This window comes from Arabidopsis lyrata (assembly GCF_000004255.2).
Source record: "Arabidopsis lyrata subsp. lyrata unplaced genomic scaffold ARALYscaffold_8, whole genome shotgun sequence".
Taxonomy (NCBI): Eukaryota; Viridiplantae; Streptophyta; class Magnoliopsida; order Brassicales; family Brassicaceae; genus Arabidopsis; species Arabidopsis lyrata.
The window spans coordinates 19,566,520-19,583,186 of record NW_003302548.1 but is presented as its reverse complement, the minus strand read 5'-3'; the positions used below and the strand labels follow the sequence as shown (position 1 = coordinate 19,583,186).

Here is a 16,667-nt window from a genome sequence, read left to right as displayed (position 1 = left end):
CTCTATGTTTGTTAACATTTACGAAAGTGTGTTGTGAAAATATTTACACTTTTCCAAGCGCAATGTTTACTAGATTTAACTGTATAAAGTGAAAACTATTAAATAACATAATATGACTAGATATAATTACATAAATTGTGGCAAGATTCGTATTAGTATTTTTGTAAGGAATTTTGATATTTATAACATTAAAGTTTGCTAGTGATGCATTAGGTTTAACTTTTGCTTGGTTGGTGTTAAGTACTTAGAGATCGGAATGTTCATACATCACGATCATGCGTGAAGTTTATGCTTAGTTACGTGGGTGCAGATAATACGTTATCTCATTAAATAATTATTCTATACTATAACCATTAAAATGATAAAATATGCTCTGGCCTGACAATTTTTTTAACCTTTTGTTTTCCTTTAATTCATTTTAATATACACTCCAAGCTGAATATTTACCCAGTTATTCCATTTATATATAAATAAATAAAAGGATAACAAAATTTAGTATTCCCTTGCATACAAATTTTCTTACAATAATCTACACAGTTTAGGCCAATAAAAATGATTATTTATCACTTTTTATCATTTACTAGATAATATCCTGTATTATGTGCGGAACAAAACGATTATTAAAGATATTTTAATATATTGATAATATTGAAAGTGTTCAAATTTTATATTATTAGATAACCAGCCGTGTATTAATAATTATCAAGATTGAAAATTTTCGTTATGTATTAAATTTTATTTTTATCATGATTTATGATATATATCTTGTTATATAAATAGATACATAAAATATTAGATACTCTATTTTGTATAGATTTGTATCTCTTAATTACATATTTTAACTATATTTTCGTTTTATTAATTGAGAAAAATAAAGAGTATAAATTAATTTGAAAAAATAAACATAAGTAAAACTAATGGCAAAATCTGTAAATATCCTAATAAATATTGGGTTGTTAACTAAATAGATTAAGAAGATCTATGAGAATGATACGTTAGCATGATATTTTCGTTAATCACACATGAAAAGTAAGGTTATTTTTTAAAAATGATTTTCAATAAATATATAAGGGATGATAAATGCAGTATATTTTGACATGCAATGCTTTTCTGGTGACCGCTTATATTTCTTTGATAATGAATAGCCACAAACATACATAACCTATAAAAAAAAAGTTAGTCATTTTTTTGTGTGTTCTACAAACATTCTTCGTAAATGCTGATTTTAAAGAAGGAGAAAGTCGATATTTTATTTGAATTCGGCTTTAAAATGATGCCTAAAATAAAGGTGACTTTAGTTTACATATTTTGTTTCTTAGGAAGAATCTCTGCTTTTTAAAAACATTGCAGAAGTAATCACTCATCAATAAAGCTAATTTTTGACTTGAATTCAAAACCAGCCTCTTTATCGGAGGTGTTAGATTGAAGCTTTTAATTTGCATTTCTATTGAAGAATTTTTTTTTGTTTCTCTCCATTTAATTCTCACTCATTTCTAAATTTTGCTAAGTAAGTGTGGTAACGAAATAATATTCTACAGTACCAAACATAAAAAGTGTAAAATATGAGTCATTGTATATAGGAGTTTAATTAGATATCTAGCACATTAAAAATATTAATATGTTTAAATAACAGCCTATCATTTTTCATTTAATAATATCATTTTTTATTTTACTTGATTTTAGGTGATTTTTTTTTCCCTAACTTGCTTTCAAATGCAAACACAACTAAACAATTTTTTTCCTATATGTTTCCAAATTCTAACTCGGTCTTTATATTTTTTATAGAATAAATTATGGATTTTGTCCTTTTTCATAAGGGCATTTGTAGATTTTGCCCTTTTTTGAATAGTTTATGCATTTTGCCCTTTTTCATGCTCCAAAAATATGATTTAACATGCGTTTCACTCGTTATGTTTGGGTTTAGTCGGTTCCATTTGTTCTTAGGGTTTAGTATTTGGTATAAAGTACGTATTTTTGGAAAAAAAAAATCCTAAATACGTACATTTTTAAGTGTTAAAAAAGGGCAAAATCCGTAAACTATTCAAAAAAGGGCATTTTCATAAGTTTTTCCCAAAAAAGGACATTTTAAACAATAATCCCTTTTTTATATGTATAGACTAAGTGACTAACACACTAATTTCACTAGATTTGTTATGTTATTGGAAGCTTCTAATAAATCGGCGTAGGTTTAAAGGGTGGCACAAATTGATGGTGTAGTAGTTTTTTTTTTTTGTTAAAGAATTGATGGTGTAGTAGTTTAACATAAAATAATACGTAATCGATCATTATTGATTTTTGTTTCAAAAAAATTGTGAATATACACAAAAATTTGTGAAAGTTCCCAATTTAATTTGTTGTGAAAATTTCATGTAGCTTAAAGAGAATAAATTTTATTTCTAGAAACAAAATTCTATTTCCTTGACAAAAACACAAAATTCTATTAACTGATATATTTCCAGTTATGCATGTAAAGGAAAATGAACTAAATCGAGTATTCTGATATGGATGTTTTTATATCTGAATGGCCAAACCTACCGATTACGTGAAAGTAGCGTACCAAAGTGATCCAAACCAACCAGAATTGGCCTACACAAAAGGCAAAGCTAAAGCAAATTAATTGGTAGGCAATCTCGCTCTCTCTACATATGTACATTATTATAGGTTGGTTCATTATTACTTTTCTGAAGTGGTTATAGGATTAGTATGTATTAGGACTACATATATTGACTTATGACGACATCTCTTGGTAATGTATAGGGTTTACAGTTTTGCACTTATCGCAGGTGCACAGTTTTGCACTTATCGCAGGTGCATGAATCGTGAACTACCCATATATATATATATATGTAATAAATCATACAAACGAAGTGTGTGTATTAAACCTGAGGTCAAGCTAGCTCGAAGACCCACATTGTTGGGGAGAAGGAATCAACTAGAAGATTCTTTATAATAAGTACACTTAAATGCCGCCTACGTACAAATGATCTAAGTGGGTTTTTGACACAGCCATAAAATTTTGTCTTTTCTTCTGGAAAATTAAATCTTAAAGTATACATTCTTGAAGATTATATCACCTGAGTCCTGACAAAAGCTTTTTTTTTTTTAATTTTATTGGACTATCCGTATTTATTAGCATTTTAGTTCTTATAGTTTTCAAGATAGGTTCAATAGTAAAACCTTTAACTTTATCCACAAAAAAAAAAAAAAAAGAAGATAGGATGAGTTATTGTTTTGTGATAACAGTATTTTGGTTGTCTTTATCAAAAATATGGTATTTTTTCTTAAAATGATAGTTTCCATTCCATCACCTCTAAAGAAATCCATAAATATAGTGGATTTTTTTATAACTTCCATGACACTAGATAATATTTGATGTTAACTTTCATGCATGCAAAATTGCAAAAACTAGGTTGGTCCCTTGGGGAATACATGACCAAATTGGAAAATTGTAAATACTACAAGTCATGTAAACGCGATAATCCAATCCATCAGATTCGACGCGTCATTATCCTCTCTCTTTTTTTTTTTTTTTAGCTTACAAAGTTACAAGCCGATCTACTTGTGACTTGTAGTTCTTGCAGACCTGTCGAGTTTAAAGTCCACATCCGATCAAAAAGCCCGTTTTTTAATAATGGGCTAAGAATATGAATCATGAAGCTGCAATATCTTTGTGGGTGTAGTAGTTGACTTGAGAGCGGCCTAATAACTTAACAAGTACTAGTACATTATGTTTTCTTTTGTCGTTAGCAAATTTTACATTATACTTTCCCAAGAAAATATTTCACAAAATAAGAAAAATAAAATAAAAATAAAGATTTATGAACTAAGTTGTACCACATCGAACTTACCCCAAGATTCCAAATGTGTACTGATGACTGCAAAAATAAGGATCACATGAATACTTTATCAGCTCACTGAAATTTTTCAGACTACTTTGTTTGTAGTACGTACTATTCGAAAAAAAGATCTTGACTGCATTAAATTCTCACCCTCGAAACAAACCGTATTATTGTTTTGTTAAATGATCATAAATTCCCTAGGAAGCACGGAAGCTCCGTCCGTAGTCCGATTCCCGCTTCGGAAGCTAAAACGGAATCGGAAGCTTCAGGAAGCGCCCGGAAGCGTGGTGGAAGCGCGATTCCGAAAAAAAGGAAATCAGAAGCGTTTTGAAAGCTATGATTCCGTTTAGGAAGCGTTCTATTTTTATGCGATTCTGATTTTGGAATCGTTATTAAGGAAATATTTAGGAAGCGTGATATATTTTTTGTATTTCTTAATTAAATATGAAATTAAAAAACCCTAATTACAGTTTACTAAACAAGAGAATACCAATCGTGGCTAAATTTCGTCTTTGGCAAAACTCTTGTTGGGATTGACCCATTTGATTGGCCCTGCAAAAGAGAAAGCTAGGTTAGTGATGATGAAGAACAAGGAAGTTCTGAAGTAGAACAAGAAGAAGAAGTTGTCATGGTTGAAGAAGAAGAGAGGTCAACTAAAGAAGAAGAAGGAGTCAACGTAAAAAGAAGATGTGTTTTGAGTTAAGAGATGGAGTGGGCCTAAGTGGTTAAGGTGTGGCCCAACAGAAGAAAGGTGTTGTCTAATGGGTCTAACTAAAGCCCATTCGTAGAAGTAATTATAATGTCCAAGTATAACTAAGCGTTAAGTGAGTTGTTGAGAGTGTTTGCTAATGGTGATGAAAATGAAAAGGAAGACGATGGTCCAAATCTTTGACTTATGCGTTATGTTTTTTTTTAATCTCTAATCAACTTAATTAAGTATTGGATCTCTTTTATTTAAGACAAGAGTTATTTAATCACATTTGAGTTATTTAATCACATTTGATTATATATATATATATATATATATATATATATATTACACGCTTCCAAAACGTACCCATATAATAAATTTTTGAAAAAATCGCTTCCACGTTTCCAAACGCTTCGCTTCCCCGCACCCGCTTCTGATTCCATGCAACTTAGTAAATTCCTAATGCATCCGGCTTTGGGGCGTGTAGGACCAAAGATTAGTCATAGGATCATCAATCTCCTATTGCTTTCACGTATGAAAATGACTTATATCTAAGTTATCACTACAAAAACGCAGATTTAGTATTTTCACTATTCACAACAATCCAACTCTTTTCTCTTTCCATTCGAGTAAACGATGAATTTTAAAAGTAAAAAACAGGGAAAACATTTTGCAGCGTAATGAATTTTCTCTTCTTTCTTTTTCCAATTTACCCACAAATTAAACGCAGAACAAACACATAAAGCATTATAATAATCCCAATAGCAAAAACAAAAGACCAGTCAATAGAAAAGTAGAAGAAGAAGAACACCCAACTTTCCAAGTTGAAGAAACAAAGATGGTTTCTTTTTTAACAACCCATCACTGCGCAGTTATACACAAACACACCAACATTTTCTTTAACTCCAAGCACTTTCCAATCCAAGTTTCCATCTTTAGCTCCTGCTTTCGGACACCAAGAATTCACCACAATGCCCTCGCCGTGAGGACCTCGTTGCCCACAAAACACCAACAATTGGTCCCCGCACGGTTTAAACGCCAGTCCCCAACCGTTTGACGAGTCCACCATCGGCGGTAATCTTCCCATCACTTCCCATTTGTTCTTCACCTTATCATACTTCTTCACCATATTGGTTGAGTACTCGAGCGTGAATAGCTCGTTGTTAACCACTACAACAAGAGGTGGAGCCTGTGCTGCTCGGTTCACATTTGGATACATTCCTTCTATCTTCCTCCATTTCCTTGTCTCCAGATCAAATTCCTCCCCAAAAGTAACTGATACATTCGGGCTCGACATGCCTCCAATCACATAGAATTTCCCGTCCATGAAAAATCCCGAGCACAGTCTTCGAGGGGAATGCATATTGGGAAGCATTTCCCATCTCCCTGACGAAGAATCATAAAGCTCAGCTGATGCTAATATATTCCCATTCATATCAGTCCCTCCCGCAACTATAGCAATTCCACCGAGGCTTCCTGATGCAAACAAGCAGCGAGGACGATGCATTCCTTCGCATTTGACCCAACACCGAGACCTCAAACTGTATTTCCAAATCACAAACTGAAACAACTCTCTCCCGAAAACCAAAAGCTCGTCATCTACAGCCAAAGACTCTTTATCGGCGAGGTTGAAGCAGTCGTCACATGGCATTTTAGGTAACACCATCCACTTCTTTTTCATAGGAGAAAACATCAACCAACCTCTCGGGTCGCAAACCATGAAAACAAGATACTCCACTATCCCCAATTCTTTTCTCAGAGCAAACAAATGACCATCGTTGATCAACTTATTGTACTTCTTGTTGACACATGACAAGGAAGGATAATCTGACCTCGGAACCCAAGCAAGACAATTAAGAGCAACGTCATCGATAAGACCAGGGAGAAGCGAGTCAGTAGATCCCAACCTGAGGCGATGACCATCGTTCTCCTCTCCTACCATCAAATTCACAACTACAGAAGCAGAAGCAGAGACTTCTCTCCTCTTATTCGAATGTTCTTCCGCAGCCATTAATGTTTAAAAACCTATTTCGATACAAAGAATCCAACCCCAACCAAAAAACAAAGAAACCTATTGCAATACAAACAACAAATTTTGTCAAGACTCTTCTTCTTCTTCTTCAAGTATCAAAAGCAAGTCTTGCTTAATTGGGCAACTCTTGTCCCAGTATCCGGACACAGATTTCGACTGTTGCTCCAAAAGAATCTCCATCTCTTTATTATTTTGGCCATCAAATCTTCAAACAATCAAAACTATATAACAACAACATCATCCTCAAAATCTTCCAAAGTTGGAAAATTTTCTAGCTCCGATTCAAAACCCAAATTAATAATCTGTAGAAAATACCGAAATCGATGTCAGAATCTTTAAACCAATCAAAAAACAGAAAGAAATGTAAAAAAAAATGGTTGCTTTTTTTCTTCTCCGATCCAAATAGAATCATTACAGATTAACATAAGATCGATCCTCAAATCGGAGCCAAAGTCAAATCTCCATATGATTGTGAAAAAGAGAAATCAGATCCGAATCTGATACTATAAAACCCAAAAATCCCAATAAAAAATCTGAAATTGGAAAATGCGCCCAGATCCAAAAACCAGGATCATACAGGGCAAGAGAGAATGAACAAAATCAAGCAATAAAAAAAACGAAGAAGAGAAGACTAATCTCCAAGCTTACCCCCCCAAAAAATAACTCCACTGGTAGATTTAGATCTCGTCGTCTCGGGTCAATCCCCGGAAATTAATTACCCGTTGAATATTTCGCCGGCGACCGGCATGGAGTCAAAAGGTAGAGAGAGAGAGTGGACTGGGAAAAGCGAGAAACTGAAAAAAAAATGGTAAAGAGAGAAGAAGAAGAAGAAGGTAGGGTTGTTGCTTACATATAAACAAGTGAAGAAGCCAAACAAGAGACAAGAAGCTTGTATTAATGTCTATTCCATAAACTTTTAAATATAAGATTAAAAGCTTGTATTTATCTCTTTCGTTTTTATCCCAAACTTTCTAGGTATTCCATTTTTTACCCCAAAATTTATATATGAAAGGCCTTCATAAAAATTCTCGTTTATTAACTGTATCCAATCTCCTAAAAAAATATTTTGTAATTAAAATTTTAGTTGAATCAAACGGTTTACATAAATCAAAACATAGTTATAAATCCGAAAATAATATTTTAAGTGTTAAATTTATATTATATGAAAACGGATTGAATGTTAAGAAATGTTACATTAGTATCTATTTTTAATCGACACACATACAAAATGTTAAGAAATAAATTGAGAGAAAATGTGCAGAAAAAAACGTATAATAATTTATTGATAAAAATATATAATTTCTATGTTTGTAGTAAAATAAGATCTCAGTTCAATTACATGTTAAGCGCGACAACAACACACACGATCAAAGCCATGTCCTGTTCGCACACAGAAAACTTTATTAGAAGGCCTGCCTCCACATTTCTCAAAACAATCTTCTTTTCTCTTACAAAATACAGCAGGTTCATAGAATCCACAAATTTCCCCGGAGAGGTTTATCTCTCGAGTGGATTTCACATTGTTAACAAGGAGAGAAATTACAACGATGAGAAGAGCCGCAAATTTCATTTTTGACGACATCGTCGTTTTTGATGATTTTTCTACTTTATCAGTTAAATATGAAATACGTTTTTTTGGTTGAATAAATTGACAACTAATAATGGTTGCTTTATAGTTTTCTTTTTCCTGATGTTGTGGTTTTAGCTTTTATGGTTAGAAGTTTGAGTAATTATAAAATTGTGTTAGCTTTTAAAGTTACATAGATAACTGTTAGATATTAAATACATGCGTTATAATTTGCACAAAAAAAAGAAAAAAGTACTTACGTTATACATGCACTTTTAAAGTAAATAATTGAGAGATATGTTTACTTTTGAGAAAAAGGTAAATCAAAGTCACAATCAAAATCAATTTGTTTTGAAATTTATAAACAATGGACAATAACATGAAAATTATCTAGTATTAAATAAAAAGAAAAACAATGACCTCAATCGAGGTCAAACTTGTACGGTTAAGTAGATGCATCTATTCTTCAAAGCTTGTACATTTCTTAAAACGATCAAAAGCATCCGAGTTTTTTTAGTTAGGATCTGAGGTTTCAGAGATCCCATTAGCTTCTTCTTCTTCAATCTTTGAGGCAGCATTGCGTTTGCACCAACAAAAATACTCAGGGACGTGCCCGTCTTCTCCAATGACCCATGGATGCTCCGACACATTCTTCGGTGTCATTCTCTGGCTCGGATCTGCAAAACCGCCATTGGTATACACACATAAGGACTCAATTCTATGCTTTGTACAGTTTAACTACACCAAAAGGAACGAAATAAATTACCTTTGCAAAGGAGACCTTCGATCAAATCTCTAAGAAGAGGATTCAATCCATCCGGGATTATCAAAGGGTTGTTAACAATCTGTAAGAGATAACAGATTATGAACCATTGGAGGTTATAAGATTTTCAATTAGATTTCTTAAGATCCAACGAAAGCATTGATCAGATGCAAAACCTACCTTGTCGTACGTGTCCTGAAGAGTATCCGCAAGAAACGGGTATTGTCCCAATATCATACAATACAAAGTAACTCCCACTGCCCATGTATCCGCAGCTCTGCCACTATACGTTATACCTGATACTGATTTTAATCCAAAGAAAAAGATACTCGCTTATTCTCCATACACTTGGAGTTAAGACCAAGCTTAGAGAGATATTAGAAAGGAAGCTGACCTAAACAACATTCTGGAGCAGTGAAGACTGGAGTCCCGGGAGATCGACGCAGCTGATCATCATCATCCTGTAGCAACAACAGATCGATGCTAGCACTCAGGTCACTAGATGCATATCAAGAATTAATGAAGATAAAAAATTAACATATCATTTATTACCTTGAATACTTGGCTGACACTGAAATCTCCTATCTTCACTGTACCGCTACTAGTAACCAACAAATTGTCGGGTTTAATGTCCCCGTGAATTACATCCTGTTTTTCCCCCATAGAATAGTATCAAGACAGTATTAGGTGATGAAACATGAAGGGAGAGAAGCACGCTAAACAATGAAGATCATACATGAGCATGAAGATACATCAGGCCAGTAACTATATCCCGCAAATACTTTCTAGCAGTTTTCTCTCCGAGAGCACCCGGCGGTCCAGACCCGTCATATACCCATTTTCCATCAACGTATTCGAGAACTAGGAGAAACCAGAAGACAAACATTGTAAGATTAAAGGCTCTTTCCACAGAGAGTATATATCGAAACAGTAGAAAAGAGAAAGGAAATTAAGTACCCATGTAAAAATGATCAGTTTCTGGGTCATCTATCACCTCAATGAGGTTAACGATGTTAGGATGCTCCAAAATTTTCATAATCATAACCTGAAAGTGATGAGATAAATGAGCGTAAACATAACTTCTCTAAAATAAAACAAATAGAAATGCTGTTTAGCAATGCCAAAACTAAGGATACCTCACGAAGAACATCACTCATAGCAGTCTCTGAAGGTGCAACCCTTAGCCTTAATAAATGGGACTTGTGAAATGCCTGGAAATCCAAGTATTAAATCATAATATGTCAGAGAGCTACAAGCCATATAAGTGATCAATTAAACAAATTAACTTGTATAATTTGTACTATATTGAAGGATCATAGTTCAAATGAATAACACCAGCTAAACAAAACAAAACCAAAAAAAGGTTTCAGTTTCACGCGGTAATGAGGGAAAGAAACAGGAGGTTACCTTGATAGCATAATACTGGCCGTCTAACGTGCTTCGATATAAAACCTGTTGTGAATGCAAAAAAAAAAAAAATAATGTTCTGGAATCCAAAACCCGGGATACTTTTGAAGGATACACTGAAAGGATTGGATAGTATTGTGTAAATGAGATCACACTTACCACTTTACCATAGCTACCAGCTCCAATTTTACATACGCGAACATACTCATTGATTGTCTTGTCACCATTTTCATCCTACATATCAAACAACAAATAAATTGGTATAGACACGCCATGGGATATTCTAAGAAGCAATAATATGAGAGATACGCACAAGGAGTCACTTACCTCTCCACGTATAAGTTCATTAGTTTCTCTCACTGGAATATGCCTGCAGATTAATCCATTATCTAATCTATATTTCAAAATTTCCTCAGATCGTTTAGAGCGGCTCTTCTGCTCTACTTCTTCTTCATCTTCTTCTTCTTCTCCTCTCGCAGTGCTAGTTACATCACTATCACATGAATATGTATCATCATCGTAGGGCTTGGGCGGCTGTCGGGTTCTACCACCAGAAGTGCCAAAGCATCCAAAGCAACCCATGGTACGGGCAAACAAAATACTATCACGAAACATGATCTACTTCTCAAAAAAAAAAAAAAAAAAACAAATTGCTCCTCAATGTATGATGAAAATATAAAATCCTCAAGTTAACTGAGGAACCTGTACAAAGAAAAAAAAAGTGACATCAACATTAACATCCTGAATTGAGCATACAAATAAATAAACACACAAAAACCTCGGTAGAAATAGAAATCTTACCCCACGATAAAAGGGGTTTTGAGGGCTTCAAGCCCGATGAACTTGACTATTCCAAAGGATGCCATTCAGCGAGATGAATAATACAACTAGAGATATCATAACAACTGCAATCGAAACGCGACATGTCCAAGACTGAAAACCTTATAGATAAACTATATTATAACCCCAATTCCTCAGCTTCCTTCTTCACGAGCAGCAACTCTTTGAATGCATAGCCCCAACTATTAATAGCTAGCTACACAGCTTCAACAACCATCAATAAATTCACGTTCTGCAAAAAAAAAGGGTCAAATTCTCATTAGATTCGCTGATAACAACAACAACCACTACGACTGATTTTACAAATTTAAAAGCTTGTGTTGATAAGTCAAATCACATTGTGGGTATGATGATTCTGGCGTAAAGGTGTACACTTTGTCAATCCAAATAGTCAACTCTAATGAACGAAAGATTTAAAAAAAAAAGTGATCGAAATCATTGTAGGTAGTATCGAACAATGAAAAGATGGAGAGAAGAACGACCAAATTCTACAGCAAACTCAAGAACCCCCCAGCTTTCAATTCATATAAATCACAAACCATAATCTGCCTAAATTTTGAAAATTGAAAAAGAAAAAAAAAAAAAAAACCCTAATTTCGGAATCGGATGCAATGAAAAGTTTATCAGAAGATGCCAGAAATTGAAGGTAAGAGCGAAAAATCATACATTGAAGCTGAATTTTGAAATCGATCGGAGCAGAGGAAGACAATAATAAGATCGCAAGGAAAGGGCTCTCTCAACGTCGTGCGTGAGAGATTTAGACACACACCAAAAAAAAGGAGCTTCGAAGCCTTTGATCGAGATTCTCTCCCCTTCGTTTTTTTTTTTTTGGGGTTTATATTTTTTTTTTTTTGTATATTCTTTTTAAAATGGAGTTTCATATTTAAATCATTACCAGCTAATGTGACAAAACAGCTAAAACTAAATTCGTTGGTTCTCTAACAATAATAGTATGTTACAATCAAACAAGACATAATGAAATATTTAAGCATGGACATCATAACTCAACCCGGAATACCATTAAAGCGGTAATTGGAATTCATCGCGATGGGGGTATGGGATCGTACCTCGGCCTTTCTGAACAGATTCATGGCTCAAAAGTTCAAGTATTCTCCTTTGTCAGAGACCGACTTCAAAAAAGGCTTAATACTTGGTCCGCAAAGTTCTTGTCCAAAGGTGGCAAAGAAGTCCTCATAAAGTCTGTTGCGCAGGCTCTTCCGACATATGTAATGTCGTGTTTCCTATTCCCCAAAGCAATTCGTTCAAAATTAAGCAGTGCCATTGCAAACTTCTGGTGGAAAACTAACGAAAATAGCAATGGCATTCACTGGATTGCATGGGATAAACTCTGTACACCTTATGCTGAAGGTGGTCTTGGCTTTAGAACGCTAGAGGAATTTAATCTAGCCTTATTGGCTATGCAATTATGGCGCCTTATCAGATTTCCTAACTCTCTTTTAAGTAGGGTCTTAAGGGGACGTTATTTTCGCTTTAGCGACCCTTTACACATAGGAAGCTCGAATCGGCCTTCATATGGCTGGAGAAGCATAATGGCTTCCAAACCACTTCTTGTCTCGGGTCATCGGCGAACCATCGGCTCCGGAATGCTAACCAAAGTCTGGGAGGACCCATGGATTCCCACTATTCCTGCGAGAGCTGCCAAGAGCCTCCTTGACACTAGAGAGCCTCTTCTCTATGTCAATGATCTGATTGATCAATCAACACAGCTTTGGAAGCTGGATCGCCTTCAAGCGTTGATTGATCCCGCTGACATTCCACTGATTCTCGGGATTCGGCCAAGTCGCACCAACTTGAGCGATGGTTTTAGCTGGTCGTATACAAAATCCGGAAACTATTCTGTTAAATCAGGATACTGGGCAGCGCGAGAGTTATCTCGCCCTACCTGTGACCCCCCTTTTCAGGGACCTAGTGTTTCGGCACTTCAGGCACAGGTATGGAAGTTAAAAACTACGCGAAAGCTTATGCATTTCGCGTGGCAATGTGTCTCAGGATGTCTAGCCACATTCCAGAGATTATCCTATCGTCATATTGGCAATGAGAAAGGATGCCCTCGTTGTGGGGGTCCTGAAGAATCTATAAACCATCTTCTCTTTGACTGTCCGCCTTCGAGGCAAATTTGGGCCTTATCACCCATTCCTACCTCAGGGAATATTTTCCCCAGAAGTTCTCTCTTCTATAATTTCGACTTTCTTTTCTGGCGTGGGAAAGAATTCGGAATAGAATAGGACACTCTGGAACTCTTTCCATGGATATTATGGTATATTTGGAAAAGTCGTAACAGATTTTGCTTTGAAAACTTTAAAGAACCTCCTCATGAGACTTTGGCTTTGGCCTTACAAGAAGCCTTTGTTTGGAAGAAAGCGAACACGAAAGAAGTGGAAGAGCCTGAGCCTCTCGCCTGCCCGGTTTTACTCCACTCGTCTCTTCCCCAGATCTCAGAATGTCAAACGGATGCTTCCTGGCATTCGGAGGACTCTCTAAGTGGACATGGTTGGGTTTTAGTCGACCAAGACCGTATTCTCCAACTTGGCTTAAAGAGTTCGAGACGAAGCCTCTCACCTCTCCACGCGGAGATTGATTCTTTGCTTTGGGCAATGGATTGTTTGATCTCGCTAGGCATTACTACTTGCGCCTTCGCATCTGATTGCTCGGACATGATATCGATCATTGACAACCAAGACGCTTGGCCAACCTTCGCAGCAGAAATGGCATCTTTCCGGTCACTCGTTTGTTTTTTCCCTTCTTTTAGTATTAGATTCCTTCCTCGAAGTTCAAATACTCGAGCATATTGTTTAGCTAAACAAGCTCGATCTCGAAACAGTCTATTTTCCCATGTAAGTTCGTCGGTTCCTGATTGGCTCTCCCTAGCGGAGAGTCTATTTCCGATATCTTAATAGAAATGGTGTTTGATTAAAAAAAAAAAAAAAAAAAAACATGGACATCTCTACCTTTATTAAAAAAACCTTGTATATATAATATTACATCATCATCTTTAAAAATTTGTAAAATAAATTACAATTTTTCCTAGAGAATTCTTTATTTTTATAAAAAAAAATTGTTAAGAAAAAAAACTCTTGTTTCACATAAAAAGCTTAATAAGTTGTAAATATTGAATAAGTTTTCATTAGCATAAAATTGTCTCTGGCTTCTTAAATTGATTTGTGCAAAATAGTTGTTAATTCGTAATACTAATATACTCCTATGTAAAATTGTTTTTAATGTGAGAGAAAATATCTGCATAGAATTCCAAATCGTGGGCAAAGAAAGAAACACAAAACAAAAGGGAAAGAAATTGTCGCCACTCGCAGATACACAAAAGGCTTTTGTGAGTGTCCCAATTCCATTCACGCAGAGTTTTATTGGTGTTTATTATCTGAATTCTGACACTTTCTCTCTTCACGCCGCCGCAAATGACCGTCGGAGTTTTAGCTTTGCAAGGTTCTTTCAATGAGCACATCGCGGCTCTGCGGCGGCTCGGTGTCCAAGGCGTCGAGATTAGGAAGGCTGACCAGCTTCTCACCGTTTCCTCTCTCATCATTCCTGGCGGCGAGAGCACCACCATGGCCAAACTCGCCGAGTACCATAACTTGGTCCGGTCCTTTCTTTCTCTCTAGAATCTAAATTTATTGTTTTTGCGAGGACCCACTTGAAGAAACTAGTAAAGGTTCCTTTTTTTTATGTGTGTTTTGACACTAATCTGGCGTTATTCACCAAAATGTTGGATTTTTTCAACTGAAGCTATTAGATTTTCCCTGAATTTCAGTCAATCGTCTCTTATACCTGACTAATTCAGTTGGTATTGTTCAAAAGAATTGGCTTTGAGATTGAAAATGAAGGAACTTTGGATTAGGCTGAGAGTTAATCTTCAAGTAAATGTTTTGTACCTGGAACCTTTAAACATTGTGGACCAAACTACTCTTTGATTAGATGATCTTATGCATGATTTTTCCTAGCTTTAATGGAACCGATGATGAGTCTAGCTAGAATCTTGAAAAGGAGAGCTTTCATTTACGTTTATTTTTGGTGGTGAGGACGAAGAATAGTATAGAAGTCTCTTCTCTGCTCTAATTTTCTTTCATTTGTTGCTCTTTTGAAGTTTCCGGCTCTACGTGAGTTTGTTAAGATGGGGAAACCTGTTTGGGGGACATGCGCGGGTCTTATATTCTTGGCAGACAGAGCGGTTGGTGAGTACTTTTAATCCATCTTCCTGTCATTTGTGTTGCGAAATAGTTTAGAAACTAAAAACGTGAACATGTTGGAAATTTCAGGTCAGAAAGAGGGAGGTCAAGAGTTAGTTGGTGGCCTTGATTGCACTGTGCATAGGAACTTCTTCGGCAGCCAGGTAAAATTATGTCTCTTACCAAGATTCCGAGTTCATGTTTAAGAGATGTGTAAGCACATATGTAAATTAATCTTGACTTGCAAAATGTGGAAAAAGAGACTGCTTATATCAGCATGAGTTGTGATGTACTTATATATAAAACTCGGTCTTTTCATAAATCAATTGGAGTAAAAAGATTTGTAGGTCTCTGGTTGACTAATTTCATATTGATTCACATCTTAGATTGTTCTTAAATTTGTTTTCGATGTGTAGATTCAAAGTTTTGAAGCTGATATCTCAGTACCTCAACTAACATCTCAAGAAGGGGGGCCAGAGACATACCGGGGAGTGTTCATACGTGCTCCAGCTGTTCTTGATGTAGGTCCTGATGTCGAAGTCCTGGCGGATTATCCCGTCCCATCAAACAAGGTCTTGTATTCAAGCTCCACCGTACAAATCCAAGAGGTTTGCTCAATTCACTAATTTTCATGAAACGATTACTCTTTTGTGAGGACTTGTATGAATCCCTTCTTGTTGGTTTCATTTTTTTCCGGATAAATCAGGAAGATGCTCTTCCTGAAACAAAAGTCATTGTTGCTGTGAAACAAGGAAACTTGTTAGCTACTGCTTTTCATCCCGAGCTAACTGCAGACACGCGATGGTAATTAGTTAACTTTTTCCCCGGTCTTTTGATATCTTCAACAGCGAATTATATGCTCAGATTTTACTCTTTCTGGTTTCATTTTTTTCCAGGCACAGTTATTTCATAAAGATGACAAAAGAGATCGAACAAGGAGCTTCTTCAAACAGTAGTAACACTGTTGTATCTGTTGGAGAAACAAGTGCCGGTCCCGAGCCAGCTAAGCCTGATCTTCCTATATTTCAATAACTGAACAGTGAGAAGAGACACACTTCTTAAAATAAAAACTATAGAAAGTGTCAGATTCTTTATCTTTCTTACGATGTTTTTGGAAAAATTGCAAGCTAGTTTGCAATTTGCACACAAGAAAGTTTCACAAGACTCTTTAATGAATTCATGTACACTTGTTTCTTAATACAACTTTTGTATACCGTTGAATCTCAAACAGCTCTCCTGGTTCATTTTGGTTTTGTGCCTTGTGAACTGTGAACAGAAGTCATTTGGCCAAGAATTGAGCTTTAGAAAACTGGCAGCTTTTATAGACAG

General features: G+C 35.4%; 4 protein-coding genes across 4 annotated transcripts; 1 reads left to right on the top strand and 3 right to left on the bottom strand.

Moving 5' to 3' along the window:
• Window positions 1-5,208: 5,208 nt before the first annotated feature.
• Window positions 5,209-6,568, bottom strand: LOC9300767 (F-box/kelch-repeat protein At5g60570). Its single transcript, XM_021029334.1, has one exon. It carries the CDS (start codon window positions 6,539-6,541, stop codon window positions 5,381-5,383), a length of 1,161 nt encoding a protein of 386 aa, XP_020884993.1. The 5' UTR covers window positions 6,542-6,568; the 3' UTR covers window positions 5,209-5,380.
• LOC9300766 (defensin-like protein 272) lies at window positions 6,545-8,376 on the bottom strand. Its single transcript, XM_021029343.1, has 2 exons — window positions 7,211-8,376; window positions 6,545-6,864 (listed from the first exon to the last, which is right to left on the bottom strand). Exon 1 carries the CDS (start codon window positions 8,142-8,144, stop codon window positions 7,905-7,907), a length of 240 nt encoding a protein of 79 aa, XP_020885002.1. The 5' UTR covers window positions 8,145-8,376; the 3' UTR covers window positions 6,545-6,864; window positions 7,211-7,904.
• A 53-nt stretch (window positions 8,377-8,429) lies between these two features.
• Window positions 8,430-11,983, bottom strand: LOC9302459 (serine/threonine-protein kinase GRIK2). Its single transcript, XM_002864643.2, has 13 exons — window positions 11,806-11,983; window positions 11,101-11,371; window positions 10,627-11,001; window positions 10,459-10,533; window positions 10,300-10,344; window positions 10,029-10,103; window positions 9,850-9,937; window positions 9,629-9,753; window positions 9,445-9,540; window positions 9,287-9,353; window positions 9,073-9,194; window positions 8,896-8,974; window positions 8,430-8,806 (listed from the first exon to the last, which is right to left on the bottom strand). Exons 3-13 carry the CDS (start codon window positions 10,912-10,914, stop codon window positions 8,643-8,645), a joined length of 1,224 nt encoding a protein of 407 aa, XP_002864689.1. The 5' UTR covers window positions 10,915-11,001; window positions 11,101-11,371; window positions 11,806-11,983; the 3' UTR covers window positions 8,430-8,642.
• Window positions 11,984-14,367: 2,384 nt separating this feature from the next.
• LOC9300765 (probable pyridoxal 5'-phosphate synthase subunit PDX2) lies at window positions 14,368-16,591 on the top strand. Its single transcript, XM_021014291.1, has 6 exons — window positions 14,368-14,750; window positions 15,257-15,344; window positions 15,429-15,502; window positions 15,755-15,946; window positions 16,045-16,142; window positions 16,235-16,591. Exons 1-6 carry the CDS (start codon window positions 14,571-14,573, stop codon window positions 16,368-16,370), a joined length of 768 nt encoding a protein of 255 aa, XP_020869950.1. The 5' UTR covers window positions 14,368-14,570; the 3' UTR covers window positions 16,371-16,591.
• Window positions 16,592-16,667: the final 76 nt, after the last annotated feature.